We start from the raw sequence: 19,467 nt of genomic DNA on the forward strand, positions 1-19,467 counted from the left end.
ACAGTGGAGGAGGAGACAGGGTCACCTGCCAGTGAGGAGAAAGGAGGAGCTGGGCAGCAGCTGGCAAAGATTTCAAGCAGCTGTCCAACAGGAGTAAGCTGAGAAGGCAGACAGGATTGCTTTGGGGGTTGGAGGCCTTCATTGGCTCCCCACACATACACCTCGCGATGGGCCATCAGTTTAATGCCTGTGCCTTGGGCACATGGGTGGACCTTTCTCCGTTGTTTTCCAATACTCAACTTTAGAAAAGTTTATTAGGAAGTTCACAGTATCCTTTCACAGGCTGACGAATAGAAAACTGAATCTTGTATCACACATGCATCCCCTCAGCAACCCCCTGTGGTGGGTTAGACAGGACAGCCCCCGTTTCTCTCCTTCCACCCAAGCTTGTTTAACCCTAGGCACGATCAGCCTCAAAACAGTCTTGGCACGTGTAATCGGAAGCCGTCCTGTTGGCGCAGACACCTCTGGGGGTACCAGGACACTTCTGGCAGGGCTGTCCAAACTGAAACCTCGGAGGAAGGTTTTCACACAGGTACCAAACAAATTCACCTAAAACTCACCCCTACACCCCTCTGTTATAGAAGAGTTCTGTTTCTTCTGTTGCAGACTGAATTTCCTTTTCAAGCTCACTGCACTGTATCTAAAACACAAAGTTAAATTCTTAATATTCACATTAAGACGTTTTCTTGCCTTAGAAGCCAAGTTTAAAAAACAACACAATTTCAGAAAGCATCTATGTCACATAACCTTTTCAGTGATGTGTAATCTATAACAAAAAAACATTAACCTAACTTCTTAAAAACTTTCTTATGGAAAATTTCAAATATAAACAAATGCTGTGGCCCATGTAATGTCCAAGGAGGTGCCCTGGGCAGGGGCCTGGCAGAATCCCTCTTAGCCTTGGGCTCTCTCTGCAAACCACCCTAGGCAGGACAGGACCACCATTCAGCTACGTCATGCCCACCCTGGACCAACAAGGTATTTTAAAAGTCCAGCAAATGCCAAGACTTGCTTGGTGGGGTTTGGGGACAGGGGCGTGACAGCAACAAGCATTTGAAATGTTCAGCCAAGAAATGCTAGAAATTGATACCTACTACATCAATAATGTCCTTGATACCAGCAACAAGGCTTTGCAGAGGTACTATGATCATCATCTGTCTTTAATAGAAACTAAGCCTCAGAGAGTTTAAGCAGATTGACCAGGGTCATGGAAGAGCTGGGAACCTGAGTCCAGGCAGTCCTACGCACCATAGATCATAATACACCCTGGTCTACAGAACAGCAGCCACTAGCTGCATGTGAGCACGTAAGATTAAATTAAACTAGATTAAAAATTCAGTTCTTCAGTCACGCTAGCCACGTTTCAAGTGCTCAACAGCCGCATGTGATAAGCGGCTACACACATTGGACAACACAGATACAAAACATTTCCATCACTGCGGAAAGTTCCATTGGGTGGGGTGTCGCTTCATAATGGTATATTATGAAGTATTTAAAATATCTCAAAGGTTTTTTTTTTAACGTCCCAGAAAAATGCTTCAGATATACAGTTAAGAAAAACAGAATCCAAAACTGTACAAGTGACCTCGGAAATGGGATTATGCATAAATAATGTTACTTTGTTTTATACTTTTGTAAATTTCACAGATTTTTTTGGAGAATAATTTATTTCACTCTGATAACGAGAAGAAAGAGATATATATTCTTAGAGGAAGTCGAAGGGGGACACTTACCCGTCCAATCTGTGGGAATATACTAAAGGAAACTGGCACCATCAGTCCCATGACAAGGATAGTACAAGAAAGCTTTAGGGTCCACAGTGACCACGGGCACTGCAGGAAAAACTGGGTCCTGTAAGAGACAAGGCACCAGGGCTTTTTTTAGAGGCCGGCCCTCTGCTCGAATGGTGTCCAATTGTCTTGCCAGCAGCTGCAGGCCCGGACTTGGTTCCCACTTGCCCCACAAGCAGGCGATACTAGCAGCCGCACCCACAGAGCGCTCACTACACGTCAGGCCCGGGTCAAGCACGTCACACGCATTTGCTCATGAGATCCTCCCATGACCCTATGAGGTTTGTGTTATCATCATACCCTTCACACGAACACGAGGCTGCAGCTGTGTAAGTCCCTTGTCAAAAATCTCCAAATTCTTAAAAGTGAGGTCAGATTCTAGAGCCTGTGCTCTCCCCTGGGCTACACTGACACGGATGTGACACTCTGACCATGACCTTTGAGAGTGTGGGAAGAAGGTGTAAGAAGCTCAGCCTGGGAGTCAGAGACCTGGGGTCCGGCTGGGGCTTGGCCACTGACAGACTGTGTGCTCTTGGGCAAGTCACTTTCCCCTTCTGAGCCTTGAGTTTTTTCAGATGCAAAATGAAAAGGTTGAGTCAGAAGAGCCATGGTGGTCACTCCAGCTTGGACACCATCATGGCTGTGGGATGACATGAGGTCCTTCCAGGCACCCAAGGCCCACTGGGAAATGAGGACCATCTCTCCTCACCAGACAGCGGGTGCCACTGTGCAGGCCTCGGGACGAACCGCAGGACCCCAGCTTTTCCAGAAGCCCCCACTCTGAGGCCAGCCAGAGAGGTTCAGGAAGACCCCGACCCAACAGAAGTCCCCACACCCAGGTAGCTGGATCGACCACGGGAAGTTAACAGTTGGCTCTGCCCAGGACACTGCTACTTCCTGAAATGTGCTCCTTGTGTGGTCCTAGCGGGGACTTCCGAGCTCACTACCTGGACAGAGCAGACTGGTTCTGGTTCAGCACCAGGCAGGTGACCCCTCTTGGGCCAATAGAATCCTTCCTCGGGAGTTTGTGTACTGAGTGGAAGACATTCCCTGCCCCCAAACCCCCAGGGCTTGCTGTGTTTTTCTCTCTCATCAGGACACTGCGAGGATATGAGCTGGGAGGTGGCTGCGGTCACGTCCCTCAACATAAAGAAGCCAGTGTGTGGTGGGAGAGAAGGAAGACAACACCCACAAAGGAGAAGAGAGGACCGTCCTGCACCAGAGCTTCTGATCAGCTGCCACAGGCAATGCACCCCAACTGTACCCAGTATCTAAACCAACGCATCTCCCTTCCGCCCTAAGCTACTCACTGCAAGTGGGGCCTCTCATACTGGCTGATCCCAGGCTCTCCTCCTAACAGGCCATGTCTCGCTTCTCAAAAGGGATGGCAGTCTACTGATTCTGGGCCACTGAAGCTAATTTAACGCATGCTTGGAATGAAGGGGGAAAAAGAGGCTTGAGCAATATTCATAGCATATCAGAGCTGGGAGAACCCGCAAACCCTCCACACTCATCATTCTAGAAGCGAGGAATCGAGCCTCAGCAGATGCCGGGACATGCCCAAGGAGCAGATGTAACTGAGGACAGGGCCTGGGCGAGATTCCAGGTTTGCTGGAATGTGCACATCGGGATTTGCACATCTGCCCTAAGTCAATCCTACTGTCTTAACTGTGATGAAGCGTGTTTAGAAGGAAGATTCCTGAAGCAACTGATTCCCACCTCTCCAACCAGGTTCAGTACTTGACAAGTTTTATACAATTTTGATTGTTAAAATGTTTATTCCTACCCGGGGAGATGAGCGTACCTCTTACCTTTTAAAAAAGTATGAGAAGACTTCAGGGATAAAAGCTGAGGTCCCAAACAGCACAACTCTGGATGTTGCTGTGTCTTTAATGGCCTAGCGGAAATGAAAAGAAAGCAGCTTATTAGCACGTGGAGTGAGAGAGTTTCCAGGCATCTTGCTACTCAGGACAGAGGCCGGCAAACAGCAGCTCTCCCTTCTCTCTTAGAAAAACAATGCACGTGCATGCAAAAAGGCGAAGGCAGCGCCTGACGTGCACACGTACAGAGGATGCCTGGGGTTGGTGCCAGAGGAACCGGAGACGGGATTTACCTCCCTGACTCCACAGTGGTCTCCATCACTCCTCCAAACCGCCCCAAATATAATACCAAGCACAAGCAAAGGCAGCTGACAGACAAATCCTTACTCAGAACCAGATGGCAGTCCGTTTGATGGAAATGCTGGACTGGACTTGCCACTGAGGACCGCTCCATGTTTTCCTTCCAGTCCAGGACTCTGCCACTGGCCTTCCCCTCCTGAACAGGCCCCCCCAGTTATTCCCACCCCTTCCAGTGGAGGAAGGCCGGCTCCGAGTGCACTGGTGTGGCATCGCACCCACATGTAACATGAATATGTCTTCCTGTATGCACCCATCTTTTGCTTGTGTAGTTAACAATGTGCTATAAAATTGTATTTTGAGTAAACACATATGTATATTTCCTACCATGTTGTCATCTTTTCTAGAATATACGTTACCCTCTATATTGAACATATGATTGACTGTATGGGTTATATGCACACAACCATGTGCACTCAAGAGCAATGTCAGAGACTTTCAAGGGAAATTTTTGACTATAGATGACACTTGTGTGCGAACTTCAGAACCCAAGCCCTGGATAAGACACAACTCCGCACACAGCACCGCTCAGCGCAAGATGGACAGGCACTCTCCCCACCATTCCCTCCCCTGAACTCTGTTCTGTGCACTTCTGTCCTCCCATAAGCCCATGACCCTGTGACCCTGGGGCTACAGCCCGCTGTCTGGGCTCCTCTGCTGTACCCAGCACGCCTGTTCTCTGCTTAGGACACAAACGCTCGGCTCATCCGATCCTCTGCGGGAATGTCCTTCCCCCATGAGGACAGAGGGCGCCAAGAAGGGTGGCTTTTAAAATAAACTTTCAGGAATACAAGATAAAGATGTTCGACTCCAGGAGGAGAAAAGTGGCTGCTGAGCACGCTGTGCTTCGACGTTAGTGAGGCGAGGCCAGCCTCACTCCATTTGTCTCGTGTGGAAGAGAAGACATTCCAAACCAGACACCGGTCATGAGGAGACACTGCAAGACGCGTGACAGCTTGCAACTGAGTAGCTGACACGGCCAGGCCAAGGAAAACAGCACGGACTAGGCTCCTGAAATCTGATCAAAGGTGCCCTGTTACAATCAGATATTGCTGGTTACGCAGTTTCTGAAATTTTAGCCAAAGAAAATAAACCTTTCGGTGACAGGGAAGTGATAAAAGAATGCTTACGCACGGTCGCAGACACTTTATTCTTAAGAGAAAGATAAACATTTAAAAAAGAGCAGACCATCAAACCTTTCTTTTACCCTAAATTGGCCTTCATGCAAAAAAGGAAGTTTCTCTCGATGAGCTGGGCTAGATAAGTGGGTAGCTAGCAGGGCCCGAGGCTGCCTCCCCGCCCCCAGCCCCTGGAGAGGAGGGATGCTGACTGGTCAGGCTGTGGGTCTCCAGAGCCCAGCACAGTGCCCAGCAGGGAGGAGGTGCTGAGGAACAACTTGTGGATTAAACATTTGCTGTCACTCTCCTCTCCAGCTCTGTGAACAGTTCACAACGATACCCATGCCCTGCACTTAAATGTGAGTTGAAGAGAAATGCAAACATATATCCACACGAAGAGTCGTACCTAAATGGTCAGAGCGGCATCACATGTAATAGCCAAAAACTGGACACAATCCCAATATGTATTGCCTGGGGAGTGGACAAGCAAAACGTGGTACAGCCATACAATGGAACACTGCTCAGCAATAAAAAGCCACACACTACTGATGCCTTACAAGTTGGACGGACCTCAAAAGTCTAAGAATCCCGACACAAAAATATTGTATGATTCACTTGTATGAAACTTCTAGAAAAGGTAAAACTATGACGATATAAAGCAGATCAGGGGACTTCCCCGCTGGCACAGCGGTTAAGAATCCGCCTGCCAAGGCAGGGGACACAGGTTGGAGCCCTGGTCTGGAAAGATCCCACATGCCATGGAGCAACTAAGTCTATGTTCCACAACTACTGAGCCTGCACTCTAGAGCCCGTGAGCCACAACTACTGAGCCCGTGAGCCACAACTACTGAAGCCCGCGTGCCTAGAGCCCATGCTCCGCACGGGAAGAGAAGAGCAGAGAAGAGAAGAGAAGAAAAGCCACTGCAATGAGAAGCCCACGCACCGCAACGAAGAGTGGCCCCTGCTCGCCGCAACTAGAGAAAGCCCGCGTGCAGCAACGAAGACCCAACACAGCCAAAAATAAATAAATAAATAAAATTTAAAGCAGATCAGTGTTTTCCTGGGGTTGGAGGTGGGAAAGGGAGTGACTGTACATGGGCACATGAAAAATTTTTAGGGTGATGAAAATGTTCTAAAATTGGACTGTGGTGATGGTTGCACAACTGTTTGAATTTACTAAAATTCATGAAACTGTACTCTTACAATGAATTTTATACTATGTAAATTCCTCCTCAATAAAGCTGTTTAAACATGTCTCTTTAGGGTGATTCTTTTTTGTTTTGAATTTTATTTTATGTATTTTTAAAGTAGCAGGTTCTTATTAGTTATCTATTTTATACATATTAGTGTATAATGTCAATCCCAATCTCCCAATTCATCCCACCACTACTCCACCACCACCACTTTGCCCCCTTGGTGTCCATATGTTTGTGCTCTACATCTGTGTCTCTATTTTTGCCCTGCAAACTGGTCCACCTGTACCATTTTTCTAGACTCCACATATGTGCGTTAACATACAATATTTGTTTTTCTCTTTCTGACTTACTCTGTATGACAGTCTCCAAGTCCAACCACGTCTCTACAAATGACCCAATTTCGTTCCTTTTTATGGCTGAGTAATATTCCATTGTATATATGTACCACATCTTCTTTATCCATTCATCTGTTGATGGGCATTTAGGTTGCTTCCATGTCCTGGCTATTGTAAATAGTGCTGCAATGAACACTGGGGTGCATGTGTCTTTTTGAATTATGGTTTTCTCTGGGTGTATGCCCAGTAGTGGGATTGCTGGATCATATGGTAGTTTTATTTTTAGTTTTTTAAGGAACCTCCATACTGTTCTCCATAGTGGTTGTATCAATTTACATTCCCATCAACAGTGCAAGAGGGTTCCCTTTTCTCCACACCCTCTCCAGCATTTGTTGTTTGTAGCCTGTAACTGATTTCTAATCTCATAGCACTGTGGCCAGAAAAGATGCCTGATATGATTTCAATTTTCTTAAATTTACCTAGGCTTGATTTGTGATCCAAGATGTGATCTATCCTGGAGAATGTTCCGTGTGCACTTGAGAAGAAAGTGTAATCTGCTATTTTTGGATGGAATGTCCTATAAATATCAATTAAATCTATCTGGTCTATTGTGTCATTTAAAGCTTGTGTTTCCTCATTAGTTTTCTGTCTGAATGATCTGTCCATTGGTGTAAGTGAGGTGTTAAAGTCCCCCATTATTATTGTGTTACTGTTGATTTCCTCTTTTATAGCTGTTAGCAGTTGCCTTATGTATTGAGGTGCTCCTATGTTGGGTGCATATATAATTGTTCTATCTTCTTCTTGGATTGATCCCTTGATCATTATGTAGTGTCCTTCCCTGTCTCTTGTAACATTCTTTATTTTAAAGTCTATTTTATCTGATATGAGTATTGCTACTCCAGCTTTCTTTTGGTTTCCATTTGCATGGAATATCTTTTTCCATCCCCTCACTTTCAGTCTGTATCTGTCCCTAGGTCTGAAGTGGGTCTCTTGTAGACAGCATATATATGGGTCTTTTTTTTTGTAGTCATTCAGTGAGCCTGTGTCTTTTGGTTGGAGCATTTAATCCATTCACATGTAAGGTAATTATCGATATGTATGTTCCTATGACCATTTTCTTAATTGTTTTGGTTAGTTTTTGTAGGTCCTTTTCTTCTCTTGTGTTTCCCACTTAGAGAATTTCCTTTAGCATTTGTTGTAGAGCTGGTTTGGTGGTGCTGAATTGTCTTAGCTTTTGCTTGTCTGTAAAGCTTTTGATTTCTCCGTCGAGTCTGAATGAGGTCCTTGCTGGGTAGTGTAATCTTGGTTGTAGGTTCTTCCCTTTCATCACTTTCAATATGTCGTGCCACTCCCTTCTGGCCTGTAGTGTTTCTGCTGAGAAATCAGCTGTTAACCTTATGGGAGTTCCCCTGTATGTTATTTGTCGTTTTTCCCTTGTTGCTTTCAATAATTTTTCTGTCTTTAATTTTTGTCAGTTTGATTACTATGTGTCTCGGTGTGTTTCTCCTTGGGTTTCTCCTGCCTGGGACTCTCTGTGCTTCCTGGACTTGGGTGGCTATTTCCTTTCCCATGTTAGGGAAGTTTTCAACTATAATCTTTTCAAATCTCTTTCTTGGGTCCTTTCTCTCTCTCTTCTCCTTCTGGGACCCCTATCATGCTTATGTTGTTGTTTAGTGTTGTCCCAGAGGTCTCTTAGGTTGTCTTCATCTCTTTTCATTCATTTTTCTTTATTCTGTTCCATGGCAGTGAATTCCACCATTCTGTCTTCCAGGTCACTTATCCATTCTTCTGCCTCAGTTATTCTGATATTGATTCCTTCTAGTGTATTTTTCATTTCAGTTATTGTATTGTTCATCTCTGCTTGTTTGTTCTCTAATTCTTCTAGGTGTTTGTTCTTTAATTCTTCTACGTCTTTGTTAAACATTTCTTGCATCTTCTCGATCTTTGCCTCCATTCTTTTTCTGAGGTCCTGGATCATCTACACTATCATTCTGAATTCGTTTTCTGGAAGGTTGCCTATCTCCACTTCATTTAGTTGTTTTTCTGGGGTTTTATCTTGCTCCTTCATCTGGTACCAAGTCCTCTGACTTTTCATTTTGTCTATCTTTCTGTGAATGTGGTTTTCCTTCCACAGGCTGCAGAACTGTAGTTCTTCTTGCTTCTGCTGTCTGTCCTCTGGTGGACCGTTTAGGGTGGATTCTTAAACACAGAACCTTCATTTCCAAAACAAGGTATTTTATTTCTGGCAGCAATTTCTCTCCTGTTACTTGCAATTATGATGTCCCTGTTGTAATTCACTTAGAAAGGTGGCCACTATTTCCAGACCTGCTATTAGATGGGCTGGTGGGAATACTGTAGCATGTATCCAGTGGTTTACAATTCAGCTTTGTATATAGTGACAGGATTTAGAGTAACATGTTTCATGAGCCAAATAATGATGTATTTACTGATCGACTGAGAGGCCATCTTATCTTACCGCCTCTCTTACCAGCATTCTGGGCAGAAGGAGGTCCCGCTGGTTCAGGGAGCCCCCTTGAACGCAGACACTGTGAGAGGCCCAGCTACTCTCTTTGCTTTGTGAGCAACTGCCTCACGTTACAGTTCTTTAGCTAAAGTCACTCCACAGAGATCAAAAAAGATCTCACTTCCTGAAAGGTATTTTTTTTTTTAAGTCTATACCCAAAATGAAACCATAGACTACTGCAGGTTCTTTGAGCTGAATGCAGACAGAAGCTACTGTGTTGGATTGAGCAAAAGAGTCAACTACTTAACAATAAGAAGTCTTAGAAATGGAGGCCTTTTAGAGGAGTTTTAGGTCAGAGCATTGGATTTCCTCAGGCCATTCTTCACAGCAGACTGGTCCTTAAAGATGAAGACTCTAAGAAAATCCACTGGGAGGTGGACACGGAGGGCTTCTCTTAAACCCAGAGACATGTCCACTGACTTCCCCAAGTACAGAGCAGGCTGGGAGGGCAGATGCTGAGCTTGGAGGACAAGATCTCACCTTCAGATGGGGTCCAAACGTTTGGCGGACGTCTATCTGTGACCCATCTTAGGGGTCAGTTTGGCTGGGATGTAGTCCCCAGGTATTTAATCAAACACAACCGAGGTGTTGCTGTGGGGGTGTGATTAACATCTACAATCAGTTGACTTTAAGTAAAGGAGATTGATTACCCTCCATAGGGTGGATGGACCTCATCCAATCAGTTGGAAAGCCTTCAGAGCAAAATCTGAGGTTTCCCAAAGAAGAAATTCTGCCTCAAGACCGCAGCATCAGCTCCTGACTTTCCAGCTTTCAGGCCTGCCCTATACATTCCCAGTGCAAAAACTGCACAAGCCAATTATTTAAAATAAATGTCTTACTATATATATAGATAGATGATAGATAGATAGGCAGATATCCTATTGGTTCTGTTTCTCTGGAGAACCCAGACTAATGCATCACCTTTTAAACATCAGGGTGGGGCTTCCCTGGTGGCTCAGTGGTTAAGAATCCACCTGCCAATGCAGGGGACACGGGTTCGAGCCCCGGTCCGGGAAGATCCCCCATGCCGCGGAGCAACTAAGCCTGTATGCCACAACTACTGAGCCTGCGCTCTAGAGCCCGCGAGCCACAACTACTGAGCCCTCATGCCACAGCTACTGAAGCCCACGCACGTAGAGCCCATGCTCCACAAGAGAAGCCACAGCAATGAGAAGCCCGCACACCACAGAGAAGAGTAGCCCCCGCTCAGAATTAGAGAAAGCCCGCGCGCAGCAACGAAGACCCAACGCAGCCAAAAATAAAAAATAAATAAAATAAATAAATTCATAAAAAGAGAAAGATCTTACTGCAGAGAACAGATTAAAAAATTTTTTTAATTTAAAAAATAAACACCAGCATACAAAATGTAAATTCTCTCTCTCAGCATCGTAAGAAAAGACAGATAAGAAAAGGTTGAAGGGAGACATGAATTTGTTACCAACTCTCAAACAGGCAATTCAATTCTTTGCCCAAAAGGCAAGCAGCTTACAGCTCCATCTTGTGCGTCCCCCTACCTTTGTCCCAGCTTTTCTGGAATAGCCGATGACACTGCCTTCCTTGTCCATGACCTCAATCCCTCGCAGGGGCTCCAAACTTCTCGATGCAACCACATTCATTCCACTGAGTTGGGCTGTGGATGTAAAGAAGAAAACACACAACGGAGAGATAAGTGTCGGTCCAATAAAGCAACATCTTTTCAAGTGTCACGCCTGTTTCTTTGATGGTTGCACTTCCTGATCCTCGGGTGGTACTGGGCCAACCAAGCTCTCCTCTGGGCTGTGGGGCAGGGTCAGAATTGCTGGGCTCTCAGTCTTGGATCCTGACCACAAACTAGCACCAGGTTCTGACACCCCTGACTGGATTCCCGGAGAAACCCTGGGGTCCTTGAAATACGCCTACCTGCTTTGCTGAAGCTGTTTTTTTTTTTATGTTTCTTTGGCCACACCACGTGCAAAGTGGGATCTTAGTTCCATGACCAGGGATCGAATCTGTGCCCCTTGCAGTGGAAGCACAGTCTTAGCCACTGGACCACTGGGGAACTCCCTATGGAAGCTTGTTTGACCAAGTTTCTGTAACATAATTTCCCAAAGTTTACCACTGACATAATTCTGCTAACTCTTCAAGCTGCTATGATTCCCAAACCCAAATGTGGAGCGTGAACTAGTGAACTTGCAGGCTGGCAAAACAGTTAAAACAGTTGGTTAATAGCTCTGTCACTCCCTTGGAGTCAGACCACTGGGTTGGAATCCCCTAGACCACCACTTTCTCCCTGTGAAACCCCAGAAAACTTCCCTAACCTCCCCTTGACTCAGTCTCCTCATCTGTAAATGGGAATAATAATACTACCTACCCCTAAGTTGTTGTCAAGATTAAATGAAATAATACATGGACAGGGCTTGTACAGAGTCTTTCAAATGTAATTTGTGTTTCCAGGTTTGTGTTCACCCTTGGACAACTAAAGGGGTATCTACAGAGAAAGTGTCACCTCTCAAACCAAAGACCTAATTTGGGCCTAGGGGCACCGGCAAGATGCAAACAGCGGCCCTCATCAGCCACAGTGTGGCCCAGAGACTTGGGTATCCCTGAAGATGGAGGGAGGCTCCCTGCTTACCGAGAATGATGACAGGAATGACGTTTCTGCTCAAAATGCTGTTCAGTGAAAATCTTACTTGGAGCAAACGAGGGAATAACTAGAAAATAAGAGAGAAAAATCATTACTGCATGGAACCAGCAGAGAACTAGTGTCAACTTACTTCCTGTTACAGGTCAGACCCCTGCAAGTGCTCTCCGTGTATTTCTTGTTTTAATTCCTGCAACACTGACGTGTTCTCCTGGATCATCAGAGGAACTCTTGGAGACTTAAGAGAGGCTACAGAACTTGTCCAGAGTTACTAAGCCATTAAGAGTTTGAGCCGAGATGTGAACCCAGGCTTACTGGACTCTGAAATCTACATTTTCTCCTATTAGTATCCTGACATCTAAAGCAATACACAATTTGTGTAACATGTTTATAAACATGAATACATTTTTTTTTTTTTTTTGGCCATGCCGCGCTGCATGTGGGATCTTAGTTTCCTGACCAGGAATCGAACCCACAGCTCCTGCAGTGGAAGCGCAGAGTCTTAACCACTGGACCGCCAAGCAAGTCCCCTGAAATAATTTGTTTTTAAAGATAACAGTACTGAGCCCATGCCTAGAAACCTGGAAAATAATCACACAATTTTGGGGTGATAGGATTACAGATGACTTTTATTTTCTTCTTTATGTCTTAATCACACTTTCTAAATTAAGTTAGAACGTAAAATTTTGATTCTGAGGAATAAAAAAGATTCGACAGATTTCTAAAATACACACTCCAAAAAAGGTGGAAGAAGCAATCACTCCTGCTCCTACTAAGATACTCTCATGGGGGCGACGATCCTAGGGAAAAACAAAAGTTCATATTTAGCAAATACCAGAGTTTTACCCAGGAAAGATAATGAAAACAAACACACAAAATCGCCAAAAGAAACAATATGAAATTGCGTACCCTCTGGGCCTCATAATACTCACATAACTTGCATTTCCATTGACAATGTTGAAGACTGTACTGTAGGTGTAGAAGGAAGCCTGCAGGAAGACAAAGGCTAACATGTCACATTCTGGTTTCAAGCACAAAAAATTCAATAATTACGAAACAGAGTTGCTACCTGAGGTAAAATCATGGACTTTAGACTTTTTACGGGCAGCATTGACAGAAATACCTGTAAAGAAAATAAAGCAGATACAGACTACTATATATATTATAAAATAAACAGATAAACAACAAGGACCTACTGTGTAGCACAGGGAACTAGATTCAATATCCTGTAATAACCTACAATGGAAAAGAATCTGAAAAAGAATAGATATATATGTATAACTGAATCACTTTGCTGTAAACCTGAAACACGGTAAATCAACTATACTCCAATTAAAAAAAGAAAATAAAAAAGAAAATAAAGCAGAGTTGTGAGTGTCTGGGGGGAGGGAGGGCTTGTGGCGCAAAGAACTTCCCCAGGGAGATGCAGACCTGAGACCCCAGGAGCAGGGAAAGTAGAGGAAGGTGCGATGCAGGGGGCTAGTGGGCAGTGGACAGGTGACGTTGGATGGGCACCCACGGGCACTGGGAGCCCCTGGGTGCCTCGCAGTGGCCCCCATCTCCAGGCAACTGAGCAGGGCAGCTAAGCAGCAGCACCTGCAGGGGCAGAGGGGTGCTGACACTTGGTGAGAGCGCCTCACGAAAGCCAAGGAGGACAGCCTCGCTGGGGGCGATTCCGGTTTCCAGGGGAGGGCTTGCGGAGAGAAGGTGACAGCCAGTGACGCGGGCTTGTGCCAGGGAGCACATCTTAACTCATCAATCTGCTCCATAGCGCTTTGCACACGCTAGGTGTTCAAAGAAAGGATTACCTTATGACACTGTGGACCCTCAAGAGGCCCTGGTGCCCGGGGAGGGATACATGGGAGTGGGGTGGGGAGTGGACAAGGGTCGGAGGTGCAGGGTCCTAACCATCTATCAGACAGTCACGGGACAGAGGTCCAGAGCTGGAGGACACCAGCCACTGAGCTTAGGAGATGGGGGCACATCTTCCTAAGCCCCCAGCTTCAGAGCGGTGAGCAGCAGCTTACTCACCATGGGCGCCGTGAAAGGCAGGAAAGCTGGCAAAAAAGACAAGAGGGTCAGCGACAGCAGAGTGGGTGGAAAAGCACCCACCCAAAGACCTCTTCTCAGGCCGAACGAAGGCATGGACGTCAAAGGGTATTTTTTACACATGCTTTTTTGTTCCTAATAAAAATAATAGCTGTGCACGTGGTAGAACTTTAAATCAGCGCAGCAGAGTTAGATCTGACCAGGCTCCTGCCCACTGAAGGTAAGTGGTCCCTTGTTCCAAGTCCTTGTTCACCCTTCCACATGAATTCAATACATCTGTGACACTGGGACTTATAATAAGACATGTATACTTGCTCTTCATCCCTGCTCCTGGCACACAGCCTAAAACCCCCGAAATTTCCTAAGTGAGAAGAGCGATAACGGTGAAAGGAGTGTCTCTTATTCTTCATAACAAGCCCCTTTCAACCACACCTGAGATAATGTCAATGCAGTGACCCTGGGAAAGCACCTAAGGGAGGGGGCTGGTTGCCAGGGGAACCAAACACTTGACTAGAGGGAGGCAAGGTTTTCTAAAGGTTACAAACCACTCTGAAAATTAGACTCAACTCACCTGCAGGTCGAAAAGGACCAGGGATCAGCCTGCTATTGTCAGGATGCACTGTTGACTTCAGAAGGGTAAACACAAAGGTGAGTCTGATGTTTGGTTTTGTTATCTTAGGCTAAAAATTAGGACGGGGCTGAAACTTACGAGACTTCTCTTCCAAGCTTCTTGTACCTAAAAAGAGAAAAACCAAGCAATAGCTTTTAAAGGTGGCTTAGCAGCCAGAATATCTCCTCTACAGTCTCATTTCTGGTGCCACCTTTGCTCCACCTTTCAGAGACTGGAGGGCAAACTGTTTTCTACCACAGGGACTGAACAAATCAAAACAAGTGAATCAAACGAATGAACTGACAGGAAGCAAAGAGAAGATCCACACGAAAATGACCAAAACATTAAAAAGTCCCAAGTCTCTAAACTAGGAGAGGCCAACACCTAACTCGTCCCCTCGGGCGAGTCCCTGAGTGCAGCCAGCCTCTCCTGGCTCAGAGCAGAGTGGACTGTGCGCAGACCACACCATTAGCCAAGTCACTTGTAACAGAGCCAGGCTGTGAGCTCAGAGGCCCCAACAAGTTCTCAGAAAAACCAAGTTAAATGCATGAGCTTTCCGCAGGCTGCCTCGAGGGACTGATGTCTGTGGCCTCCGGAAAGCCCCGTACACTGCAAGGTAGATAACAAACACTTGGTTTGAGTCTTTGGGCAGGAAGTAGGTTCTCACTCTGGAGGCCTGCCTGAATTCTGGAATTTGCCATGGGGCTCCAGGAATCAGCTACAGAGAATCCTCACAACAGATATTGCAACTGCAAATATCTGCTGCAAGGAGGAACACTACGCCTTTTCTTCTTAATACCAGCTCCTAACACTAGTAACTAATATTAATCTGGTTTACGAGAAGGAATCCTACCAACATTTAAAAAGCGAACCCAACTGGGCAGTGTTTACAATGGCAAAATCCCACCTGATTTCAGACCATGCAAGTAAAATCACCTCAAGGCAACCCCACTCAGCCTTGAGCCAGGCACACCTGGGAACAAGAGCCATACCCTTTTGTCCTCCAAGTCACTTTTGGATGCATCTTCATGGGTTAACAATAGCTGCCTTGATTTTTCTATTTTCTCCTATAATCAGAGACAAGGAAATCAAGCAATGATCTCAACACTGTTCCGATTTATCCACAGATTTAAGAAGCACCTGTTCACTCACACCTGATTTTAATTTTAAAGCAACGTGGAGCTAAGGCTCTGTACCCCCTGAGTTTCCATTAGATAGTCCTGTGTGTCATTCAGATTCAGACCACCCAGCTTCTTCTTTTTTTTTTTTTCATTTATTTTTTGGCCACACCTCATGGCACGTGGGATCTTAGTTCCCCCACCAGGGACTGAACCCGTAGCCCCTGCACTGGAAGCTCCTTAACCACTGGCCCACCAGGGACGTCCCCCACCCTGCTTCTCAGACAGCTCCAGCGGCTCACCCCACTGCTGCTACCACCTGCCCCATCCCCTCCACTGGTTCCTCTCCGACTGTCACCATCCTCCTGGCTCCACAGGTCAGAAACCTGGAAGTCCCTTCTCTCTCTCTCATACCCACATCTAATCAGTTCAGTCTTATTTTCTCTCTTCTCTTTTACTTAATCTGAGCAAAAAAATTAAACAAGGAAATTAAAAAAATGATTACATACAATCTCCTCACCCAGAATTAACAACTGTGAACATTCGGTTATATTTGTTTCTAATTTTTTCCCCCAAAAGATCCATCACCCCCAGTCTCAATTTCCTCTCCATTCTATCAGAGGTAACCACTATTATGAATTCAAGGTATAAACTTCCAGTCCATTGTTTATATTTGTACATACATGAATACATGTATCCATAAAACAAATACGTAGTTTTGGTTTTTTATGTTGTAATTTGCATAAATGCTGTACTATATGCATCTTGCTTTCTTTACAAAACATCATGGATACCATGATTTTCCATTTAACAGCACACATATCATATGTTTCCACTTTATATCATAGGTCATCACCAGATCATTTTTAACAGCTAATCAGTATTCCACTGCATGAATATACTACATTATATTTCTCTATTTCCCTACTGATGGGCATTCAGCTTGTTTCTTGTTTTTCTCTATTATAAACAAGACTATATGGAATACTTGAGCACAAGGACAGGAGCATCCCTGTGGATCTGGCCCCGAGGGTCATTGCTGGTGACAGGGTCTCTCTTCCTCTTCATCCCTCAGCCATAGCTGGTTCAAACTCTCATCTTTTACTTGGACAGCTGAGCCATCCACCCCCTGAACTGTTCTCAGTCTGGTCCCTTCTGGTTACTCACCACCTGGCTAGGTACAAACCCCCCTCGTCTAAATGACACACAAGGACCTTCAAGAAGTGCCTGGTTCACCTGAATTAAAATAAAAGCCCCAGTAGGACTTCCGTGGCAGTCCAGAGGGTAAGACTCCACGCTTCCACTGCAGGGGACACGGGTTCGATCCCTGGTCAGGGAACTAAGACCCCACATGCTGTGCAGCACAGCAGAAAAAAAAAACAACAAACCCAGTAACTGGGTGACATGGCCCACTTGGCCCCCCCTCCCCCATTTTGCTTACAGTCTGCTCTTCCTGACATTTCCTCCCTGGCCCTCCCTGCCTCCCTGCCTTCTCTAAACAACCTCCCCCACGTCCTTGCTATACCTTGCCCTTAGAACCCTAGGTCAAGGTCTGCAACTAGCTTTGCCAGTCTGTCCTCCATTATGAGGGAGGTTTGTTTGGATCCCCTTTGTTACTACCTGTTAAATAGATGTCTGCTTTTATGTACCACCCTTCCAATCCAACAAGCTCATTCACAAGGAATAAAAACATGATAATATATATGGATTCTGTTATCTCAGCTGCTTTCAAAAGGGACACACAGTCTTCACGTTTCAGAATAAAATGTGAAATTCATTATCTCTGAAAACAAGAAAATACTTACAATTGAAACGACCAAATTTGTAGGATCCAATAATTCTGTCCACTGAAGAAATCTCTGAATAAAAGACTTAAGAGGGGCAAGAGCACCAGAGAGGTTAATGGCAGCAGAAGAACCAAGACACATGGTAATAACAGCAGTTAACATTATTTTTGAGAACCTAATAGGGCCTTCCTCTTGCAACATCTCCCGGAATCCTCACAACATCCCCATCTTACAGGTGAGGAAACTGAGGCTTCCAAGGACTCATGAATGGATTCAAGGAAACCCAACCAGGAAATGACCCAATGGCCTGTGGTCTTAACCACTCCAATATCAAAGTCCTCTTGAGGGTTAAAAGCCCAGACTTTGGGGTCAAATGGGCCTATGTTGACACCCCACATATGACCTTGAAGCACTACCTAGAAAGGTCTCAGAATCTGTTTCTTCAACCTCCTGCGGTGGTTATAAGGCTTAACTCTAGTCATAAAGAACCAGACACCCCAGTGAAGGCTCAATAAAGGCAGTTCACATATGGAGAAAGCAGGCATGGTTTGCTCCTAAAAGTCCCCAAATTTTGCAGTGGTTTCAGCTTTGAGACCTGGCTCTGCCAGGACACCTTGAGTACCCTGTGCTTCCTCAACATCCCCACCTAAGAGAACCAGGCTAGGCTCTACTTTAGGTAAAGGCTGAAAGAGAACACTCTAGAACTGTGCTGTCCAATTAGCCACATGTGGCCACGCCAAATTGAGATGTGCTGTATGTGTAAAAACATACCCGGGATTTCGAAGACTTCCTACAGAAAAGGAGGTAAAATATCTCATTCATAGTTTTCTATATCGACTACATGTTGAAATGTTAATATTTATATCTGTTGGGCTAAATGCAATATATTATTAAAATTTAAATTTTAAAAGCCACGTTTGTTAATGTGGCTACTGGAAAATCTGGAATTACCTATGCGTCTCCCATCCTACTTCTACTGGACAGCGCCGCCCAGCCCCACTCGGAGATGGGGCCCAGGTTACTTTCCGGCCATGGCGGCTTCCCGCAGCCCCGAGTCTCACTGTCCGGTGGTTGAGCCTACAGACTCGGGGAAGCTGGGGCCACCTGGGAGGACCTGTTCCTCTCCAACCTGATGCCCAGCAACAGCTTAGGCAGCGGAAGGCAGGCCCCTGAGTGGTGGGGAGTGACTCCTCAGTTCGTGCGATCTGCAGGGGGATACTGTGCGACCCTCGCTAGCGAGGCCTGGGGCAGAGGCCACGCACGGTAACAGCCATGGCCGTCGGCATCCGGCAAGCTTGGGTTTCCTTCGTCCCCTCCCGGGGTCTGAAATGGGAAGGCGGGTGCTGCGACCACGTGGCCTGCCCAAGGTCACCGCGGCCAGCGGCGACTCCACGCCGCGCGGCCCACGCCCTCCCCGTCCCCAGACGCGCCAGGCCCGGGCCGTACTTGGCGTTCGGTGATCCAGAAGCGCACGTTGGGCTCCATGCGGGCTGCGGCGCCGCTGCACCCTAGGAGCCACCCGGCCCCCGCGCTTCTTCCTCCTGCTGCTCCTCTTCCTGAGACCTACGAGCTCCCGGGAAAGGCCGCGGCCGCCTGGGCCGGCGCGGAGGAGGAGCCGGGCGGCGAGCCCCGCCCCGGGCGCGCGCGTCCCCTTTCCCCGCTCCCGGGGCCGCGCGCCCGCCGCTCCTCCACGTCACGCGCCGGCTGTTCCGGCGCCCGGGTGCCTGCACGCCCGCTGCTCGGTGTTACCACGCGCCAGCGCCCCGGGCCCCGCGCGCCCGCTGTTGCCGTGAGCCCACCTCTCCCACAGGTCAAGGCCTCCCACCCTTGCTCCGCCCTTTCGGATAGCCTGGTCGCCTCCAGGCCTAGAGGGGTCACCTATGGAACCCCCAGATCACTGTACCTACCGCGAAGACCCGATCAGGTGGCGTGTGGCGCCTTCCACAGCCTCGCCCTGCGCTCCTGCAGCGTCCAACCCCCCACCCCCCAGCACAGGCTTTTGGATATCACCCTCGAAAATCTCTTCAATTGCACCTAAAGTCCAGCGTACCCGCGTAATACGGGTAGTCAGGACTCGCTACATAATTTGCGTGGCCCAGTGAAAAATGAAAACGTGGCGCCCCTTATTAAAAAAAGACTG

General features: G+C 46.7%; 1 protein-coding gene across 4 annotated transcripts in view; it reads right to left on the bottom strand.

Moving 5' to 3' along the window:
• SFXN4 (sideroflexin 4) overlaps nt 1-18,962 on the bottom strand; it is a 23,820-nt gene extending 4,858 nt beyond the window's left edge. For 2 of the 4 annotated variants that reach the window (XM_082611381.1, XM_082611382.1), the window contains exons 1-13: nt 17,346-18,763; nt 15,415-15,489; nt 14,522-14,548; nt 14,384-14,438; nt 13,795-13,820; nt 12,833-12,886; nt 12,696-12,752; nt 12,498-12,563; nt 11,755-11,833; nt 10,658-10,773; nt 3,605-3,690; nt 1,737-1,854; nt 564-643 (exon numbers count right to left, since the gene is read on the bottom strand). In XM_082611381.1, the coding sequence (XP_082467507.1) occupies nt 566-643; nt 1,737-1,854; nt 3,605-3,690; nt 10,658-10,773; nt 11,755-11,833; nt 12,498-12,563; nt 12,696-12,752; nt 12,833-12,886; nt 13,795-13,820; nt 14,384-14,438; nt 14,522-14,548; nt 15,415-15,489; nt 17,346-17,528 (1,020 nt within the window). In that variant the 5' untranslated portion in view covers nt 17,529-18,763 and the 3' untranslated portion in view covers nt 564-565. The other 2 variants (XM_082611383.1, XM_082611380.1) reach the window with 2 other exon arrangements.
• Nucleotides 18,963-19,467: the final 505 nt, after the last annotated feature.

Source organism: Mesoplodon mirus, assembly GCF_964341445.2.
Source record: "Mesoplodon mirus genome assembly, chromosome: 2".
Classification (NCBI taxonomy): Eukaryota; Metazoa; Chordata; class Mammalia; order Artiodactyla; family Ziphiidae; genus Mesoplodon; species Mesoplodon mirus.